This window comes from Anopheles coustani, chromosome 3, assembly GCF_943734705.1.
Source record: "Anopheles coustani chromosome 3, idAnoCousDA_361_x.2, whole genome shotgun sequence".
Lineage (NCBI taxonomy): Eukaryota > Metazoa > Arthropoda > Insecta > Diptera > Culicidae > Anopheles > Anopheles coustani.
In genome coordinates, this window is record NC_071288.1 from 77,324,280 (window position 1) to 77,346,905 (window position 22,626).

The 22,626-nt window shown below is 46.9% G+C and overlaps 1 protein-coding gene across 1 annotated transcript in view; it reads right to left on the reverse strand.

The window, feature by feature from the left end:
* Nucleotides 1-1,546: 1,546 nt before the first annotated feature.
* The window catches only part of LOC131267051 (uncharacterized), a 28,040-nt gene continuing 6,960 nt past the window's right edge, over nucleotides 1,547-22,626 (reverse strand). The window contains exons 6-11 of the mRNA XM_058269807.1: nucleotides 11,928-11,992; nucleotides 10,287-10,491; nucleotides 9,254-9,773; nucleotides 8,125-8,434; nucleotides 7,913-8,032; nucleotides 1,547-2,384 (exon numbers count right to left, since the gene is read on the reverse strand). Of these exons, the coding sequence (XP_058125790.1) occupies nucleotides 2,009-2,384; nucleotides 7,913-8,032; nucleotides 8,125-8,434; nucleotides 9,254-9,773; nucleotides 10,287-10,491; nucleotides 11,928-11,992 (1,596 nt within the window). The 3' untranslated portion in view covers nucleotides 1,547-2,008. The remainder of the gene's footprint in view (nucleotides 2,385-7,912; nucleotides 8,033-8,124; nucleotides 8,435-9,253; nucleotides 9,774-10,286; nucleotides 10,492-11,927; nucleotides 11,993-22,626) is intronic.

Here is a 22,626-nt window from a genome sequence, read left to right on the forward strand (position 1 = left end):
TTTCACGCACCCAACGTTCGAAGGGATCTGAATGAACACTCCTAGCAATAGAACTGTCTTACTACGATTTTTAACTCGAGCAAACAAACAGAAACCATCATCATGGCAACGGGTTGCTTGATACGATGTCGTTATAAACAAGTTTTGTCAATAGCAAGGACAATGCTGTGGAGCTGTTTGCTTTGCAACAATCTGGCTCTAGAAAATTTATTAGTGTTGGATTATATTTTATTCATAAATTGATATAACAAAACTATTCCTGGCATTGGTTGAAATGGTGAGCCGTGAACTATTTTTTCAATTCAAACTTGCCTTGTGCATTGCTGTAAAGCCTACATTCAGGGGTAGTCCAACGGCTGTATTTTGAATACAGTTTGAACTGAGTTAAATCCAATTTAAAACCAGTTTGAAATGCGAAAAGTTTTAATAATTCAATATTTAGTTTACGCAACTGAACCGCTAGTTGATCAAAATAGTGATTTACTGAATCATTAAAACAAATCTTGGCTCAATCGTCGATTATGTAAGTTGCCACAAAACCTTCGATTTCTTGATGATAATTTGCAATTGCTTTTCCTTGCAAATAGATGATAAGATTCATTGTATATTGAACTATAAATAGGATAGATAAACTGATAAAAGTACTTTATCCCTTTATAAACAGGAGTTCGAAACTAAATCAGAAAAACAAAATACTGCTTTACAAAACATGCTTTCGTCCCATTATTAGTTACGCTTTTCCAGTTTGGAATAATTGCGCACGAACGTTCATTAAGAAACTACAAAAAAAAACAGAACAAGATTCTCAAAATAATTCTCAATCTGCCACCATGGTACAGCACACGGTCATTACATGAAAGAACTAATTCACCTATGATAAGTGACTTCCTAGAAAATCTGAACTGCAACTATTATAACAAGTGTGAAATGAGTAGCATGTACTTTATAAATCAACTTGTTCTGCATAAGAGATAAGTAAATAAGTTAGACTAGGTTAAGATTTAGGTTAAGTAATGTAAATATTATAATTTTTTTTTTCTTTTGTCTGAGGGTTTTTTTCCAAATTTTTTCCCGCGTTACGGAGTTCAATGGTTATCATTTTCAAAATGGCAATGCCAAAAAGTATTCAAATTCAACGTGGAAAACAACAAGTGAACCCGGTACAACTGTATTAAAAATGATGTAAATCACCAACATATTAATTCAAAAATAAACCATATACTACTACTATTCATTGTATATTAACTGAAATTTTTCTTGTAACTTTTTAAAACCTACTTCCTAGATAAAAAGAAAATAATAAAACCCATCTTTTACGAGATCAACATTGAACATTTACATCAGTCACAATCGTTGTTCTTTATTACGATTAATTCACATCTGAATCGAACAAAATAAGGACGTGATCAATGATCAAATGGAAAAATGACAAACCTTTTTCTTCCTTCTTTAGCACATTGTGATAGAACACGGCTTCAACGGCGAATAACAACAATCGACAAGTACAAAAAAGCCTACAAAATGTTTATTTATTTATTAATTAATTTAATCGTTATCATTTGTGGAAAAAAAATCTGTCACTGAACTTTTCAGGTATCTTAGCTCTACGTAGCTAGTGGCAAAGTTGTTGTTGTTGTTGTTGTTGTTGTTGTTGTTCTTGGTTTCATTTTTTTTTCTTTGTTTAACTTGTTATACTTTATTTTAATGATTTTTGTTTGTGTTGTTGATGTTTTCCGTTTCCATGTTTGAATGTGAGTTGTGTATGTTTCATTAATTCTAGATCAATAGTTGATGCTGCTGATGCTGCTACTACTGCTGCTGTTGCTGCTGCTGTTGCTGCTTGTTGCGTACGCCGATGGGTTCTGCTTATCCCAATCCTGCAGTGCGCACGTGTGTTTTGATGTGTTGTTTGTGTGTGTACGCGTGTGTGTGTGTGTTCGTGTCCCATTTTCCGTCCTTAAATTCAACCTAAATAAATTGGAAGCGTACTGAGTTGGAAAGGGGTTCTTCACACCTTGTTGAAGAGGTTTTTGAATATTTTCAGCGCTATGATAAACACGGAGCTCCACAGCAGGTAGAACAGGCCGCTGTTGAGCTTTTTCGTTTCCCGCAGCTTCGACTCCTTCAGCTTGCGCTCGGTGATGCTCGGGCTGCTGCGCGGGGTGCGCGGCTGGACGGCGTACTTGATCACGCCCGGCACGAAGTTCCGGTAGTACTCGGTCCAGTCGATCTTCCTGATGTCGAGCGGAAACAGTTCCGCCTCGAGCGGTGACATCTCGTCGCTGATCCGGCGGATGTTGGCGTTCGTCATCTTCCAGTCGTTCAGGCAGAAGAAGCGCAACACCTCGCTCAGCGTCACCATCTTGGAGAACAATCGTTGCATTCTGGAAAGCGTGCCGAAAACGAGAACAACAAAAACGGACCAATGTCCATGAAAAAACTTCGCGACATCCGTTCGAAAGCGTGCCCCGGATTGGCGCCAGGGGAAGCACTTTGCCCGTTTGTTTGCGCACGCTAAAGCGCCATGCCATAGTGTTTGTACACCATCGAAGGTTAAGTACGCATCGCCGGGCAAAACCGAGCGAGGAATCTGTGTCGCGACGCGCATACGGCAAACAAACGATCGTTAGGATGCTTCACGAGGACGCCATCGTCTCGTAATCGAAGGTAACGTCGACATCGACATCCTTCCATTGAGGACGCACCGGTCAGTCGGTCCGGCGATAAATTGGAACATCACGGAAAGGAATCTGGCACGGACTCGTCGCTCGGCTGACCTACGAGCTGACATAACTGTGGCCGAGGCGGCTGCGATGGCGGCTATGTAATCGGTATGTCGCGAGGTTTCGTGCTCCCAAAAATTAGCATCATCACACCAGGCGTGTTTGCAAAACCGGATTATTATTATCCTCTTTCATTTTCTTCTCCATTTCATACTTCTTCTCCGAACGGCATCGATGTCCAGCATCGTCACAATGGATCAATCGATGCGGGTGCTCGGAGAGGGTAGATGAAGGCCTCCCCCAGCCCCCCCCCCCTCGCTCTCCCCACCCACACCCGTGGTCGAAAGCGAATTTTGGGTCACGTGAGGTTACATAAAATTCGGAGATACGCCTGTCCCGCCCACTCGAATACCCGGCGAGGTAAAAATGACCCACGACGTCCCCCGCGCGGCATTAGAAAGAAGAAAAAGGGGTCACTCATTGTTGGGTTTCGCTGTTACGGACGGGCTTTAATCCTTCATTTCTTTTCGTTTTCCTTAAGGTAAAGGCCTTTCCCGTCTGCGTGGAACTGGTTTAGGCGACGATCGTATGATCGATATGTCAATCGAACGGAATCGGTTGTGGGAAGCCTAAATGGTCCAGACACATCTTTTGCTTTTCTTTTGCTTCTAAATTTATGCTTCGTTATGTTGGGAAGGATTTTTTTGTTTACAGTTTATCGAAAAGGTGAAGGTTTCGTATACATGAAATCGATATATCGAGCGGCAAAACAAATAAATATTAGTAAATCGTGATTGTTGCTTTTGTTCTGTTTGTTGCTTTCAGCTTTGGTAACTCGTTAGATCATTATCAATCAGCTCAGGTAACCCATAGCTTTAACATTATTTCTTACGATGGATTAGTTAATTGTCTTCAAAAGAGCTTAAACAAGAGAAGAAGAAAAGACTCCCTTGTCAGAGAAAATCGCACGTCGAAAATATTTGGCTAGTTGTCTGATGTTTTAGCGCAATTTCAATTCTATCGTTGTTGTTTGTAATTTATGCAATTTATATAGCGATCATGAACTGTTTAGATGCTATAGGAAATCTTCTTATTATCTTGTAAAAAACTTAAACTCATTTAAGGAACAGCAGCTTGACTGAATTTTTTTTAGCAACTCAACATTAACTTTGAATGCAGGAGACATTCGCCTCCAAATTGGTATACAATGTTTTTAAAATGTAAAGGTTCAAAGATCTTCTCAAAACAACAAGAACTACTAAAGTTGGAATCATCAATTCTTATAACACAAAGTAGTTAAATAGTACAACATTTCATATTTTGTTCGAGTCATGCCTGATTGATGATCAGCTCCAGTTTTTGTTGTTTGAAACTTTCTACAACAAACTCTTCGAATACAAATATAGCGATTAAATTTTCGATTACACAAATACTTTTTTCATCCGCAAAATAAGGTAGAAAAAAGGATGCGAAAGGTCTTGATCCAGCTAGGACGTGCGTTCATTTGCAAGTTTTTTTAACGCATGTTTGATGGAAGAGAATTTGATTGAGATGATCATGAACTCTAGAGAGTAAAACTAGAAAAAAATCCGTACGACTTGAAACCAGACCAGATTATCAGACGAGATAGAACAATCGGTTGGTTAACCGAATTGACGATAATTTGCACTCAATTATGTAATTAAACATCAATGTTCGAGTTCAGCTTCCAAGCTCCAATCGATAGTCATAAAGATCAATTTTCTATCTTTCCATCAGTCTCAGGATCTGTGCTGGAGTAAGACCATTTAGAAATCTAGTAGACATAAGTCTGATGCAATTGGTGCAACAAAGTGGTTTAATGTGCAAGAACCGACACAAGAGTTCTACGCTCCAACAAACTGGTCTAACTGCTTCCGAGTCGTTAGAAACATATACCCTTTCCAAAAAAAAAAACCGATCTGCTGTTGCGAAGGCTTTGGCAATAAGGCGAAGGTAAAAACAAGTTAATACAGCAAGGGTGCATTCTCGCAGAGGTCACAGGGAACGGCGCTTAGACGCAGATCACTCTCAATGGTGCAATCGATCCGAATGGTCATAAGCCCTCCGCACCACTCGATCGCCGTCGGGGTCCGTGTCCGAATTCGGTGACATGGCCGTCCACTAGCTGGTGGCAAAATCTAAGCAAATCGCAACGCAGACCCTTGCAGTTATGCCCTGTGGACCATGTGTGGACCGGTGCGATTGCGCCATGTACGGATTCGCACGGAGCGGTTCAGTACCCTTTCCGACAACCCGTTGACCGTGGCATGTCCGTTTAGACAGAAAAAAAAACAACAAACGGTGGGTTTGAAGCACCGCAGGGACACCGTCGCAACAGGTGCAGGAGATTGCTTCGGCTCGAGGCTGCTGCCGAGGCGTGCGTTCTTATGCTGCATCCGAGACGACGATGGTGGCGTACGATGCTGCGGGCGCGTGATGATATATCTTTCGCGTGCGATTTCGCCACTCCACTCGCCATCCACTCCAACTAATTGCACAAACTCGGCCTGCCGCCCGCCGTAACGGTCTCCGCGGGTAGCGTTTATTTTCGTACGGTCCCCGCGCGCATAAGAACCAATTTACTCATTACTACGGACTCTTACCCAACACCGATCCGCGGGCCCGGCGGTACCGTTAACAAGCGGCAGGCGTACACACTTACTCCCGGGCTTGATTAGTTTCTTCCCCCTCGACGCACCATCCCGTCCGGCGGCAAGTCTGCAATATGTCCGCGGGGCTAGAGGCTGCCCGGTTGGATTACGAACTTGCACGGACGACGATGCTGTCATCCGACCAGGGACCGGGGCGAATCACACACAAGGTCAGCTCTGGCCGGGTTGCGCACTGCAAATAACATGAGTTCTACCACAGATTCGGGGGCGAACTCCCGACCAGACACGATGAACCTGGTTTCGGTCCCTCTGTGGAAAAGTTTGACGAGGGTAATTTCCTTCAAACTGTGATCGATCGAGATCGATTAATAATCAAACCGAATACAACCGAATGGGACGGAGGTGTATCAGCCCCTGTGGCATTTGAAGTTTTATTTTTTTTATCCACAAATCGGACATCCCCTTCACAAGAACCCTTTGGTATATTTATCCAAATAAACACGAGCATAAACATATGTACCTATGACACAGCACAGGTTAAAAGCACCCCTGTGTTGCTATTACTATTAAATAACTTATCAACCTACACCGGTTACCGGTGAACTCCTTCAGAATTTCACATGAAAGCAGTAGGACTTCGTGTTTTCCCTTGTGAGTTTTTCTTATTCATCAGCTTGAAGAAGGACAATATTGTTAGGTGTAAGCAAAGGATAAATCCCCAAGAGCCCTAGTCTAGAGTTGCGGTTAATTTATTCATTCCTTGTTGTTTCCCCCAACATAAATAAAAGATAACCAAAGCAATGAGCTCCTTTTCTTATACATATCTGAGAACCAAAATGGAGAAATTTGAACTGAGATCGAGAGGAAAGATATGGGAATAGCTCAAGCGCCGTTTTCGACCGGATTCATACCTATCATTCGTTGATTTGATTGCCATAATTGATCCACGGATCGTGATTCCGCGCTGCAGATGTTGATATACCGTTTGCAATAATTTGCCAAACACTCACGTCTATCAAAAGCGACGTTGATCAAACGAAACATAGAAAGCGATGTACCGTTTCAAGCAATAAAGGATTTCCAGTTTTGTTTGTCTTCATGAAAATCTCCCTTCTATTCGGTTGTTCTGCCAGCTATTCTGCAATTCAGCGTTCAAAAGAGACAATTTATCTCCACCCAAATCTGACGAGGCAAGAGTCCAACCCAAGTTTGTTTGCGACCACAACCCAAAGTAATCTTTTTTCCTCGGAAAAACGCCGCAGTGAGTAAACCGATCACTTTCCCCTTCGGCGCTGGCTCATTGTTTATGATCGCGTCGGCTGATCACGTCCAGAGAGACGCCTCTAACCTCTGATTTGTAGCACTTCGTCGTCATGAACTAACCCATCTCCACACAACCTCGCCTGGGTTTCCACTATTAAATCAATCCCAATGAGTCATCGCCCTCTTGGTGGGTGATCGAACTACCACTACTTCAGGGTGAAAGCGTTCAGCTGATCATCACCCCAAAGCCGGCTCAACACAGACCCGATTCGGTTCGCTTCTTTATCGATTTGCTTTGCCGGGGTTTTTGATTATGATTATAATTATCAAACAGTTAAGGTTGAGCCAAAGCCTCTTTGACGCGTTGGATGGGTAGGAATTTGCATGCCTTATGTTTTTTTTTTGGTTTCAAAATTCGCGCGCTTCATTATTACCACCACTAGCGAATAAAAATGAAAAGTTGTACTGTCCTATTTCTTTTCCAGCTGCATCTTCCCATTTCATCCAGCGCGGCCTCGTCGTCGCCGCGGTTTAACCTAGTTTCCGGCGCTTTTTTATGTTTTTCGCCATTGATTAAACACAGCACAACGCCACAACAACAAAATAAACCCATCGAAACGGTCGACGCGGAACGTGCGCAGAGGATCGTGGGGCCACAAGTTATGCACAGCAGCGCCATCGAAGCCAAACCGGAGCAACAAACTCTCGCGCGGAATTTTCTTCGCGAAACCTTTGCAGTGTGCTTGCGCCTTGCGGCCCCGTTTATGGCCCGCAAGGCGAATAGCAAGGGGGTTCCGATGGGAGGAACGCTTGCGGGGCGGTGACGGCGTGCCAGTTATCCACATGCTGTTTCGTATCCTCCGCAGAAACCATCCCCCCCGTTCCCCCGTAGCTTTCGAATCAACCGAATGAAACGAAAGAAAAGGCTCCGAAGCGAGCGGGAGTCATCGTTCCCGTTACCGCCCGGAGAAGTCCCGGTGACTCTTGCAAATCTCAGCTGACGGATGATAGCCCGCTCCCAGCGAAGAGTCTCTCCGGGAGATGGCTCAATGGTAAAGGCACTCCGCGGGACTACGGGAAAGCGACCGGTTCGGGCTGGTTTGTTTTTCTTTCACCTTCACCAGGCGCGGTTTCCCGCCCGGCGACTCCGTAACCTTCAATCCGTAACGGGGCTCGGAAATAAAACCGTGTCAGGAGCAAGCCACTAGCCGCACACTTAGCTAAGCCGCGTTGGAGTGGCTGAGTTTCGGGTAGGGCAAACGGCGAAAGACAAATCGGGCAGCTCACACTTACATCTTTTCCTTTCCGGTGAACGTGCGGACCAGGTCCAGACAGAACGCCTGGAACATCATGATCCGTTTGCAGATTGCGTACCGGATCGGATTGACCGTGATTGTGCCGGTAAAGTATTTTCTGTTGGATGGAAGCAGAAAAATGGAAACGGTGGAATTTCGTTAGTTCGTTAGGTCCAAGCATGGGTAGGGGGGGACGAGGGGATTACTTACGCCACTAGTTTTCGGATCGGGCCGAGACCGCTGAAGAACCCATTGATCACCTGGCCCCAGGTCCAGAGGTTGCTGTCGTCGGTGTAGTTGTAGACGGGAATGGTTTTGGTGACGACGCTCGATTTGCTGACGTCGTAGGCACACATCAGCAGTGCGTTGACGCAGAAATCGACCGGTACGATGAACGGCTTCTTCTTCGGATCCAGCAGGGCGGCACTGTACAGGCCCTGGGACAGCGGCACCACCATGCCGCTTGGCCCGTTGAAGTTATCGATCCATCCAGGTACGGGTTCCCGGTAGCTGGAGGTCACTGTTTGGCGGAGGAAGAAAGACACACATCACCGGTTAGGGGATTAGCTGTTCACGTTTTATGTAGTGCCCGGGGATTCCGCCTAAGCGAGCTCCTCACCGAGCTAGAGCTGCTCGATAGAGTTTCTAAGGAATCTTATCAGACCTTACGTAATTCAGCCACGCTAAGACGATACAACGATAATGAATTATAGCTCGTTTTATCCGTATCAGGTCTTGCTAGGCTATCAAAAATTCAATTATCTACGATGGTCACGTGCCTAAGTTAAGTTATCTCACAAAAATAGAATACCTAACATTACGATTCTGCATCTTTGTGATAAGCTGTAAAGAACATTTGTTGCAGCGGTTCCTAAACCATTCCACACCCGATAGTATCCAACTACATGAGTTATACCTCATCTGCTTTTCAAACCCTGTTATGATGTTGAAATTTTGAATTTCTTGTATACGAAGAACCTCGTATTCTTTTCGACATACTCTCTTAGGCACATTAATTTTAATTTTAAGTACTTAAGGTAAAGGTTTTCCTGTTTCGACCAATTCGTCAACGTTTTTAAAAGATCTGACTATTGTCAATTACTCATCGGTTACCAATTATGTTGTGGAACCAAAAAGGCGGAGAGAAATTAGGTTCTACTTGATATGACAGCTGGATGATAATTGTGACTTTCCAGGAATCAATTCTGGGTGACAATCCTGAGTATCCCAGAGTCAGGTCACAAATAGGGAGATTATTTGTAAATGATCTCAGTCGCCAAAATGGTCCCTGGCTACAATTCGACCTGGTTCAGGGGACATTCCCTTAAAGGACACTTACCTATCGGTGGCCGAAAGATCCCCACCGGCAGGTGGCCGAACTTGTCGCGCACGACCACCTCGGCGCACTTTTTGCTGAATGTGTACGAGTTCGGGAACGTGCCGAGCACGACCGGCGACAGGAACTGCTTGTGGTCGTCCTGCAGCTTGGCGAACGTGTTCTTGATGTTGTCGTACCCGCCGAAGCCGATGTCGTCGTAGATCTTCTCCTCGATTATCGTCCGGTTGCAGTTCGAGTAGAACGTCGACACGTGGATGACGGACTTGATGCGCCGGGCACCGCTGAGCAGATTTAGCACGCGCCGCGTACACTCGACGTTCGTCTCCAGGGCCTGGTCGAGCGCCTCGTTGAAGTTGACCGAGGCGAGCAGGTTGAACGCCACCTCCACTTCGCTCCGCAGCCGGTCACGCAGCGCCGGCTCCAGACCGAGATCGTCCCGCTCGAAGTTTACCTCCACGGCCTCGATCTTATCGAACAGCCCCTTGGCCGCCTTGGTTTCGCTGCGAACGCGGTCGAATAACTGTACGGGCACGGGGGTGGGGCAAGGAGATGGACGAATGATTATTTAGCGGTGGAAGAAGAAGCAAAACACGGCGTGATAGATATGCAACCAGCTGCATTGCGACGCCACGAAGTGGTCGGCCGAGCGGTGTAGCGTACTTATTAAATCAAACAAACTCCGGAAGGAAGAACTCAAGAGCAGCCGTGACGCTGTGGACTGTGAAACGTAAGACCTGCTTTTCTAGATGTACCGTAAACGAGGGAGAGTGTGCTCGGCACAGTAACAACTACGGAACGGGATAGGAAAGATAAGTACCACTTCCCGCTAAGGCAGATGCTCCACGAGGAAGTAGTGCGGAACAGAATGAATCTTGAACGCGTCTATCGTCTATCCAAGGTCTTGATTAAATCACAACCGGTTGGTCATCGTAGGCATGTTTAGTAGAATGTATGTCACAGGTTTTGTTCCAATTGCCTTCCATTCCGCGAGTCCAACGTCCACATGATAAACGGAGCAGTGCACAACACTTACCACCGACTTTAGGATCTGCTCTAACCGCATCTGCGCACTGTAGTCCCGCTTCCGGCGTATCAGGACGTATATCTTGCGTGCCTCCAGACATCGGAGCAGCTTCTCCAGCAGCACCTTCCCGAGGAAACCGCTGGCGCCCGTGATCATCACGACCGAGTCCTGGTAGAACTCGATCACCTTCGACCCACAGCTGTCACTCATGATGCTGGCAATATTTTGAATCGAATGCGTAACGATACCTCGACTCCTGGAAGCAGGCCGGCCTTGATTCGGTCGATCGGACGATGATGGAACGCCCTTTACACTTCTCTTCTGTTTTCTTCTTCTCTCGGAACACACCTTGTGGGAACCTTCACTAACCTTGGCTGCGTCTTACACACGAACGAACAAACGAACTAACAAACAGACGGTCAAACAACTAAACCGATCACCACGCCACGATCCACACCTGACTTGCACTGGTGTCACACACCGGGAATGCACTGTGTATTATCCTACGATCATCGATATCGCGATCTACAAACGCACACACGCACACACACGCACACACTGAATTTCGGTGCTATTGGCAACTTATCCGCGGCATCCGAACAGCACCCGGATTCACAGCCACTGTCCGAAATATTACACCTCTCCAGCACTTCGCTGCGCGGGAACTTCTGGAAGAACTTCTGTAAAGGATAGGAATGGCACGCCGGTGGGAGAAAGAAGAGAAGAAAGTTGAGTTTAATCAACGACGCCATGTCAAGTGGATGATGTCGTCGCAGACAGTAAATCTATATTGTCTACCATTCGCCTGATTTCGTCCCTTTGTTTGATTGCACTACAGCTCATGCAGTTGTCCTCCGCGTGAATGTTTCCGCGAATGGCGCTAGGGGGAAAACTCACTGCACATTCTCCAAACGGTACTCAAGCAGGGTTATAACACACAGAGGTGCGTGTACTTAGATGTCCACCCTCGTGCCCTAGTAAGTACAACACACCCTCGAGCTTATCAGAAAGCCATGTACAGTGGGCGGAAGACCCACAACGGTGACAGTTCTGAATGGGGATTGAGAACTCGCCTCAATTACCTCATCAGTCGCACGTAGTTCAACCGCAGTGCAATGACATGTAAACAAACGCCAGTGTCCTTGCCATACACTATGCAGAATTCGTCCGTGTCGTTCAATAGTCCATTCGCTCGGCCTTCTTGGATCCAACGGCGTTAGACGTAGATGCGTGCCTCACAACGTCAAACAGGGGGGCACGATTTGCACTTTAAATATTAATCAATTTACAGCGTTTCCGTTCTCGTGTGGTGTGCTACCCCACCTCTCTCTCTCTCTCACTATAAATATTTATTTTCACGCAGACATACGTAACCGAGCTGATTGTCCGAGGTTGTCCGCGACTCTAAATCCGTCAAATGGAGCTTGCTGTCATCCATCGCTCTCAGTACGAAAAAAAAACCACGTGCACGTGTATGCCTCCCCCTAGCAATGGGGAAGGATCGGTGCGTGGGAAGGTAGGTGAACCCGGCGGAGGAACCGCTTTGCGATGGGGGAAAGTTGAGCAATAAGCAATGCGAGCAACTTGGCCGAAGAAGTTCACCACCGGGTAGATGACTACACAGTCGTCAATCACCACGCCTAGTATCACCGATTAGGATGATGACTGATACCAGCACCATAACCACCGCCACCACCACCACCACCACCACCTCCCTTTCGCCCGGGTGATAAAGGAGAATCAAGAATCAAGTGAATTATGTCACCGGGGAGGGGAACAACGCCATTGATGGATAAGACTCGCTCGACAACATCAGATAATTCGCGTATTTGGCAACTTCCTTCCATCCATTCGAGAGGTTCTCTTTGGAGGCGGTTTTTCGCGGTTGTCTCGGTGATAGGAAAAGTTAAAAGCACACCGACGACACTGCTTGACAGAAGGAATTACACACACATATTAACGGGCGCACATACACAAACACACATACACAATAGGGGGCGCGCAAACGCACGCGGTCTCCAGAGCACGTTTCATTACTGCACTGCAAATGTCCCAGTGGACGGGAAACTATACAAGACCGCCGAAAAAAACAAAAAAGGGCCATCATGGAAACAACCGCCACCGCCACACGGAAAGGGAAAGGAAATTGACCAAACCCTTGCCACCCTCGCACCCTGCTACCACGTGCTGCGGGGTGGCGATGATAGCTGGTTTACTGTTTGCTTTTGTTCCTTTTGCATCGTTTGCCTTTCCGTTTTGCGCACACTCGGCACACGCTCGCTGCAAACACACACCGGAAAACGTCACGAAACCGTGTGGCCGTCGTTGTTTGCGTTGTGAGATGTGCGACGGGCGGTTGCAGACCCCGCAGGGGGTGAGGGATTTGATATTATCGAAGAGGCGAAGTGACGGGGTTTTATTTTCTTTTATACTCCCGTGCGGTACTCGGTAAAAGGGAAACGGAACCGAACCGTCCACGAACGCACAGCCTTCCCCGGTGACATATCCTGAAGGTGGAGGGTACTCGACGCTCGCGAAATCACAGAATACTGCCATTATGACACATTATGGCGACGGTCGGCCTGAAGGTGGCGAGACCGACTGCGACAGCCCCCGCGCCACACAGCCGCCCGCCTTAATCGCCACTTAAGGGTGGCGGCAGGCCTGGCGGCGCTTCCATTTACACTCCTCCCTTCGGGTCCTTCCTCTTTACTCACACTCACACACAACCGCACATCATCAATTCATCCCTTGGTGAAATCTTTGCACATCCGGGGAAAAAGGTTCCGAATAGCTGAAGAGGCTCTTCCTTGGTTCAGGATTTTCGGCTGACGGTTCTTGAGGAGCCTAGTGGAACTCCACGTCCTAAATGACACCCCATCCCGCTAAGTACACACATCACCGACACACCGAGGAATGCAGTGCCACTGCGGATACACGCGATGACTAGCGGCTCCGGCGAGGACTTCGATTTCTCCTCGCTGGTATACGGTCTCTTGGTACGTACGTGTCTGGCTTGTGTGTTGGCACTATCAGAGGGAAGATGGGATGGCCGTTCGAGCACCACACGATGGCCCCACCAGCCGAGCGTTTGCTGCCGACTCTGGGATATCTTGCGTTGACGCGTGCGGTACTGCGCCCCTAGTGTGCTGCCTTAGATCCTTGTGCTCCTGGTGCTCCTGCGCCTGCTGGTGCTGCTCCTCCTGCTGCTGCTGGTGGTGGTGGTGGTGGTGGTGATGGTGGTTAATCCTTCCCAGTACCCTTGCACTCATTACGCGCTGCACGAACGACACGCACGCGAATGACTCGTCCAACGCACTCACGATCCTTCTTCCTCTTGCCAAATTTTTGGTGAGGGGAGGGATTGGGTGAACACACTACCACGAGACGGAACACACCAAACCACGCTGGCACGGCTGCTGATGACCACCTTCAAAGCCGGCGGGGGACCGTCTGACTGTTGTTACTGCTTGAGGGTGGCTTCGATTCCGACTGCGTTGTACGCGAGCACTGAACAACTAACCGACCGACCAATGTGTGCACGCAACATCCAAAACATCACTGAACTCGCGGACTGGCCCGCAGAGCGGCCGCAGTCCCGTCATCCCGACAGCTTGGCCGTGGTGTCGGACTACTCGCGGCTGGTCCGCGCGGTCTCTTTCGCTCCCTTACTATCGCTCTATCCCACTCCGGTGTACTCCAGCTGAACACCGATCCGGCCGATCGAATATCTTCTCTCTGTCGTGCGTCTAGCGGCAATCACCCGTTAGAAAAATGCCGGAGCCTACCGCCACCCCTAGGCCGCGGGCGTACCAGGTTGTTAGTAATATAAAGTGGTTGCATCCTGCTTTGGCACCTACCCCCGGCGGGCATTGTCGCTCCCTTGTACACCCGCAGGCAGGGACGGCTGTTATCTAGGGCCCCGGTAGACCGGCGTGTACCCCTGTCTGCTCTCTCGCTCGGTGTGTTAGATTTTCCGAACAGCACTCCCAAGAGACGCAGGATGCGCAGAAGCACCCGCGCAGCACGGGATCGGTACGCGACGTCTCAAGTTGTCGCAGCGGTACATCTTATGTGGGTACCTGCCAAAGAGAAGGGTTGGACGTATGTATGTGTGCCCGACGGAAGGAGAGCGAGGTAAAGTGTCTATCCAAAAGAAAGAGACAGGGATCAATTGTGCATGAAAGTCTACCATGGACCAGGGTTCGCCAATTCAAAAGCCAAATCTTGAGCTGTTCATGTCGGTACGCTCTATTCGAAAACAAGAAGTAATTGGAACATCGAGATGGCATAGCTGCTTTCTAATGCCAAATATTCTTTTAAATGTGGACATGAACATATTTTGTTAGCCGTAGTTGATGGTATGAACAAACTTTGATCGTACTTTTCTAATCCTTACTCTGTTATTAGATGTAGAGGGATTCATAAGGTGGTACGCGACAGCCGAGCGGTAGTGCCGGTTAGAGAATTGGCCCATGACCACCTCGACGGCGTAGGTTCGAATCCCAACCGAGACCGGACCCTCCCCTCGGACCGGACGAGAGGACTGACTATCCACGTACACAAAGGAAAACAGTTCACTATTTTGTTAAATTCGACAAAACAACTTAGGTGATCGCTATTCTTCATTATTCTACACCAATTTCTGAATAATTTGTAAAATTTATAAGTAAAACATAAGTAGAACAAAGCTATCGTCTCCCTTAGCTTTTTCCATTTTTTCGGTATAGACAACACTTTTGTATCAATTTTCGATGGGTTGTTATTCTTTTCGCACTTCGTTTGAATAAGAAGTGCCAAACATCACATGAAGTATCTGCGCTATGCATGTTATTTGGATTCTACCTTAAGAAATAGGTTTTAGCAAGGCAATTCTGCAACTGAAGACAAATAATAATGGATTTTATGTTTATAAATACAGTCTGGCCTCGGTTTTCATCACCAAACCAGACTTTAACAGCGACGAAAACCGAGGCTAGCGGACTACAGTTCTTAATTTTGTAATACCTACTCCTGACTGACACATAACAAACGTTGGATGTGTACATTCTTCTCGTCTGAATTTTCAGTGGTTGATATGAAGGTGTTCTTCAAACTATAACAAAGTTTGTGTGTTTTATCATCAAATCAATGGCCATCAACCGTTTTATATTCCGTTTTACTTCTTTGATTTCCATGCCGTGTAGGTTTACAATAATTCATTCAGTGTTTCAATTAGAAGATAATTTTGATTGCGCAAAGTAGTCTGAAGCAGAAAACCTGTACTACTTGTTTATGTTACTTCTGTCATACATACATCTCCCGTTCGTCTCTTATAATTGTTGGCTTTGCCATTGTGTTGTGCCTACAAGCTTCGTATGTAAAGCCTTCCGTAATTGATATACTTCTGATTGTTCCTGTAAGCTTCGTGCGTGAAGCCTTCCGCGTTCATTCCCTTCCGTCCCTTTATGCTTCGTATGTGAAGCCCTCCGCATTTATCATTCTTCCGCTCTGTAAGCTTCGTATGTGAAGCTCTTCCGCGCTTATCAATCTTTTGTTCCGTGAGCTTCGTACGTGAAGCCGTTGGTGGCCGTTAGCCTACCGGCCTCTAAACACGCTACTATAAACCAGCTTCGAACGATTTGTCAAACGACGAAAACCGAGGCTGACGAAAACCGGGGCCAAACTGTAATGTAACATTAATTTACGCAAAAATTCCCACTTTAATCAATCAAACAATACCTGCTTTAGAAAATTGAATAATAAAAAAAATGATGACAATAAACGGTGATTTACAAAACGCAAAATATGTTTTGATTCTAAAAATCCACAAAATGTTTCAGCTTGTTGCACACCTTGACTTCTTGACTTCTCCAACAAACAGGAACTTGGCAACCCCTGCCATAGAGCATAGAAAATATGTTTTACTGTTGTTTTCTTACTATCTCCAACGCACGTGTGTGCGAGATGCATCGAGGCAGGTACGAAGAGAGAGCGCTGAGAGAGCGCACCGATGAGAGCGAGAGACGCTGGAAGAAAGGGATGGCACGAAAGAAAGAGAAAGTGCAGTGCGTAACGCAGCGAAAGCGAGAGACGTGCAGGGATGTTGTCTCTGTTGCTGCCACCGAGATGTCCATGAAGCGCCGAGCGCGGGGCTAGTGGTGAAGGATGGTTTAGGAAGGTGGACATAGGAAAAAAACTTTCACCATTCTTTCTCTTTCTCCGCGCGCTGCGACACACGGAATTCGTCCTACTTTCGCCCAAGCGGGTGCAGGTTCTTGGTCTCCCGGGGCGCCGCGGATTCAAATATCCCGATGCGCATTGTTGTTCCTTTCGAAAGCGGGGGCTTAAGTAAGGGTTGAGGAGTCGAAGTTAGTGGCTTCTGTCCGGGTTCGGATCAGCTCATCTGGAGGCAGAATGGTTGAAACAATTCAAACCAAAACAAATCGGTGTCAATGCAATCATAAGGCAGACTATTGTAAGGGCTAAAGTAACTGCTGTTGACATTTAATAACATTGTTAGTATTAACGGTCGATTTGAATCCGTGGAGTAAAATTAATTTAATTTAAAATGATTAAACTCCAACGCCTTTGATGTCACGATCCAAAATTCTTCGACTCCAAGAGTCACGTCCTCCAGATTTAGTCGGTGAGCCAGGAAATTGGATTCCTTTACCAACACCGCCGTAACACCAACTCGTCGCGTGCTGTCACGCGTCCGTCACAAATCCGGGAGCCGCACTCCTTGATCCGCTTGTTCCCGAGCCCCTCCCCCTGGATCTTGGATTCCTCCACAGCTTTGCCCTACATAATACCGCCACACCATGACGTCCACGACGGATGTGATATCGTCGATCGCGTGTTGCAGCATAATGGCGGCCGATAACACGACGGCGTCTTAATGCTGGCTGAAGGTTAAGCCGTCCGGACCGAGCGGAGCTTGCTGTTGCTCTAGTTGGGGATCATCCGCGCCGCACCCAGTTCCACCCAGAGGCGGCCGGACATTCGTGTCGTTTAACGCTCGTTTAGCTGTTGACGTGGGATGGATACGATTGACGGGAGGACGGATAGGGCGGGAGAGATCGAATAAATAAGCCCACCGGTAGCGAGAGGGGAAGGGGGGGGGGGGGGGGGGGGGGGGCACGAAAACAGAACACCGTGGCCCTTCAATCCTGGGTTTGCCGGTCCCGAAAGGGCCGACGAACTTACCATGCGCATAAACGCGCTGAATTATGAGTCCGGAGGAAGGGCAAGTGTGGTTGAGCAAACGACGCTGAGCGTTTCGAAACAACGAATTGACGAGTTCCGGTGTCTCGTCTGGACGCGCTTGCCACCGCTTCCTTTCGCCCTTTTCGCCTACAGAATGCATTATAGCCCTTCGACAAGCGACAGTGTGAATTGGTTAATCAAATAAAGTGGAGATTAACTGACCCAACGACAGTAACTCTCGGCAGTGGCGTTGTTTATCCTTCGATCTTCCGAGAAATTCTGAGCCCCATTTCATCCAGAATCCGGACACCTGTCTACGTTGCGTCGCATTAGGACGGTCGGAGAGCTATGCCTGGAATGTCCGCCAACCGGCTACAACGCTACGCGCAGAACAACTTTTTCGGGAAAAACCCGTTCGGGCGAGAGAAAGTGAATGGAGTCGCCGACACTGACTGACTGATCAACACTACCACCGAGAACGAAAGGGAATTGTTGACTACGTTGCTGGACCTTGTCGGTGAACGCGTTCGAACGGATGCACGCACGACGACGATCGCACCTTTAGGTCCGGCTCGGGAGAAAGTATCTCGCGCGCGCGATCTTCTGACATATATCGTTCGGACCTCGGACCGAGACTTTGGTCCAGCCCGTTCGTCATCGGAGGTGGACGTGAACTACGCGGCCTGCTTGGAGCTAAATGTGGGCTTCGGGATGTATTACGAAATACCTATTTACACTCCACCGTCCGGGAGGCCCACGGTGATGTTCGTAAAAGTATAATTTCCAAAACATAATGCCCTCCCCGGAGATGCTGTGACCGTTGTGTTGCTAGAGGGAGACCCGAATAAAACAAACGAGCGAGCGAGCAAGCTTTGGAAAGGAGTGAAGGATCCCCGGCACGCACAAGACAAACCCAAAAAAAGAAACAGGGCACCGGAGCAGGACGGATTGTTGGGGGAAAAAGTCCCACAGCCTCTCGCTCGCACGCTCGCCCTCGCGGGCCCACGATGTCACACGCCTTCACCACCGGGAACCAGCGGGATGTTTGCAGGCCGGGGGTGCGTACCAGGCCCTGCAGGCTCACCGATTATGTAACCGGCCCCAGTTGTTTGGCGCTTTCGGCTCTCACTCGCCCGAGAGCGGTTTTGGAGGCCTCATCTTCGCCGTTACATCGACCACCGTCGACCGGCGGGGGTCGACGAGAGCAAAGGGTGGGGGATGGGGCCTTGAAGGGTGCGAAATCACGCGACCCCAACACACAAAAAACTAACAGAGAGAAAAAGAGTGAGAGAGAAAGACAGGCAGGTAGGGAAGAAATGAAACGGAACGAAAGCATACCATAAACAATGGACCAAAAAATAAATAGGAAAAACCTTGAGAGGAAACCACACACACACACGCAAACACAGCTAAATCCAAACGTCTAATAAAAAATCAGTTGGCAAGCAAAGCGGAAAGGACGCGTGTGCACACGTAATATCCTTCGAGAATGGGGAATTAAGGATTAAGAATATTAATATACTAAAAGCCGATCAGCGTTTCACTCCGGTGATTCCTTTTATTCCTTTTAATAGTTAGTAAGCCTTCTAATTGGAAATTCGCTTCATTGACTATTTCCCAGATTGCTACTATTCTCCGACAATGATGGTTCATTTTTGTTTGATAACAATTAGGAACACACTTGGGAAGAAAAATATCAAGCAGATCAAGCAGATAATGTTTGAGAAATAAAATATATTTTTAATTCGAATGGATTATTTGAGGGAATTTAAATTAACAGTTAACCAAAAAATTATATTATTAAAATTTAATTTATCGAAAGCCAATTTTTAAGTATCTTCTGTAACGCTTATCAGAGATTTTATATACAAAAAGGGAACATTTTACTACAGTTTATGACCATTCTAGACCGTGATCCTTTTATTCATTGTGTAGGAATATGGAAATTTGGGTTTTATTAGGGTAAGATTATATTGTGGATACATTTTTGGAACATTTCAAATGTTAAATTTTTTTTGTCATCAAAAGCAGAAATATCTATGTCATGTTGATGGTGGTTGCATGTATTTGATAAATTTGATTAAATGATAGTAAGTAATCAATTTGTTCGGTTTTTATATCGCGTACCGAAACTGAACTCATTTTTTTTTATTTTCATGTTCTTTCGAATTTTACCTTGTTCGTTAAAGATATTCTTGTTTCTTTTTAATGTTCCGCTATATTTTTTTTAAAGTATGCTTCCAAAAAATCACGAAAATAAGGTTTTAAATTTTATTTGTTTAACTTTACTTGAATCATTAGTCTAGCTTATTTTTTAATCCAACCTAGTATCCGTTTTGGTATGATCCTGGTGGTATCGTACGATCTGTAAGAAAACTGTGACACCGTTCAATCTCAATGAAGTGAGCAGAAAAGATGCGGGAGGGAGTTGTTTAATGTTGCCTTCTTTTTCTCGTTTTTATCGGCCCCAAACCCCGCAGCCCAGATGCAGCAAATTGGGCGCATGAATGAAGCAACCGGCAGAAGGCGCCCCAAACGGCCGAGACGGAGGGAAGCCACGGAAGATTCGGGTCAGTGCGGTCACTTCGGCTTGGTTACGGCACTTGCTCGCTCCATCCTCACCCCCCCTTCCTCGCGGTTATCGGTATGTGTTTTTGGCCAGATTTTTGGAGCAGCTGAACCGCGACCGCGAATGTTGTGGCGCGCCAATGTGAGGCATTAGAATTTACGTAATATTCGCCGCCTCCCCCTCCCCCACCAACGGCGTACCCTTTTGACCTGCCGTTTTGGCTAAAACTCTCACTCTCTTTTTCCCAGCGGTTCATCTGTCGCTCTAGGTTTTTCGTTTTTCAATGTTTTTTTTTCGTTAGCCCCCAACGGGTTCAGTGTCCGATTGACGAAGGCGCTGTCACACGAAGCTGGATCACCACCAGGAAAGGCTCTCGCGTTAGTTGGTCCTACGTTTGGCCGTTGCTTATACAAGCATCTCCAAAAATCGTACCATCCGAGCGGCTCCAATCAGATGCATTTTGGCACGGTGGTACTACTCACCGCTCACAGGAAAAGTTTAAGATAACATTCTACCACACGATAGGACTTTTCTTCAGTTGTTCTACTTACCATTGACATTTGAGTCTACATTTTTTTTCGCAAAGTCGTTTGTGCGAACAGAAATGACGTAACGATAAAAACGTCAGCGTGTCGCCAGCCGGTGGACGAGGAACGGACGGGCGCTGATATGTCCTCTGGTAAAGGTAGTAAACGCATCTCCGGGCAGGGCGCGTGCGCTGGCGCTCCGGACCCGATTCTAGACTACCGGAAATGTCACACGTGTGTGTCAATTGACGCCGGATACTGCCGGCTGTCGGTCGATTGCGGCGGTCAGTGTCCACGCGCGGTGTATTTGTGTGCAGCCCATTGTGTGACGTGTTTTAGTGTCGCGGTACTACAACTTTGATGCTTCATTTTTTCACACGCTCACACAAAATGCCAAACGGGCGTTACTCGTGAAGACACGAAAATGAGCGATGGCAATAGCGCATGAAAATGTTCCTTCCTCCTAAACCGTTAAATTTGCGCTTTGAATAATGGTGAAAAAGGAAAATTTAGAATTTAAATAAAATTTAAAAAGCCATACAACAGGTCGAACACCCAACGCGCCATTCCATCATGTTCTAAAATTATGTATTTTAATGTTTTATTTTTTACTTCATCAGTAACTTAATACGCCGACCCCGGGAAAGAAACATATTTAAAACCCATATTCGTATGCTGACGTTGCTTTTTAAAAATAGAGCCGCACCCATGTTTTAAAGCGGTCCATTATTTGGAGTCGATATTTTAGGAACGGCTCATTGACGGCCTTGCGTTCCTTCGGCCGTTTGGTTACGGCTTTGAAAAATATGTATGCAAAATCAAAACAACCGCACTCTCCCAACACTGGCTGTTATCGGGCATCTTATTGACCATCTGTCTCGTTTCAATGTCATAAATGTATGAATGTACAGAAACGCACTTAAAATGGCGAAACGATCGACCGGCTACATAACCTGCGCCGAATAATTCCACGCACTCTAAAAGGGAGGGATGGATGGATGGAGGGGAGGTATGGGAGAGCGATAAGCCGCCAACCGATTGGTGGATGTCACACCGAGCAAATAATATACAAATTACACAATTCGCAAGCTGCAAATTCCTTTCGCTCGTGGAACAACAACGCCACCGAAACAAAAGTTATATCTCCACAAGAAGGAGCCCAAAGGCACCCGTTTTCTTTGTTGAAGAGGTTTGGAAGGGGGTTGAAAGGAAGGGGACGAGATACAGAGGGAGGGTGAAGAGATGAAATTAATTTTCCCATTCAGCGATCAGCCGATCGGAGCCGCTGACCCACAAAGGGGAGTGAATGTGAAAATGTCTGTCCGAGTTGGGGGCCGAGCCGATGTAACCCGAGTCGCTTATTTGGCCGTTTGTCATTGCCATGCCATTTTGGAGTCGGGAAACCCGTGTGGAGGGTTACAAGAAGAGAGGGAGAAGTGTGGTCTCAAATCATCTGCAGCTTTAAGGATGTTCCTGAAAATGTTTGGAATGTGCCAAAAATCAAAGGGTTATGCTAACAGGATCCTCTCACATAGACAACCCTGGTATATCTCGAAGGAGAAACACTGACACTGATTTCACGACGCGTGGCCTTATGACGGGTCACCGATTTCCGACGGTTTATAGCCTCGTCCGAGCTCCTCCTGTAAAGCCAAATCACTCTACGAGTCGATCCTCGCACACCAACCAAAAAAAAAAATAACTAAACGCATATCTTCGGTCCGATATTTGAGGATTTCGGTTTTCTTCATCCAACATTTCGTCGTTATGCAAGCCCGCTGGGTGCGAATGTTGCGATTTTGGGGTGCACACCGACCGACGGGCTGCCGCTCCCAGTACCAATCTTTTTATTTTTATTTTTACTTTTTACTTTTTTGTTAGCTTAGACTTACGCTTTTCGGCGGGGTTTTCCACCAAAACGGCCTGCGATATCGGCGGTCGGGTCGGGTCATCCGCGGCAAAGCTGATGTTGGAGCTCCGTTGCGTATGACGCACATCAAGCCGTGCCACACACGCACACACGCACGCACACACCAAGAGAAATTAGCACGTTGTTAAAGATCAG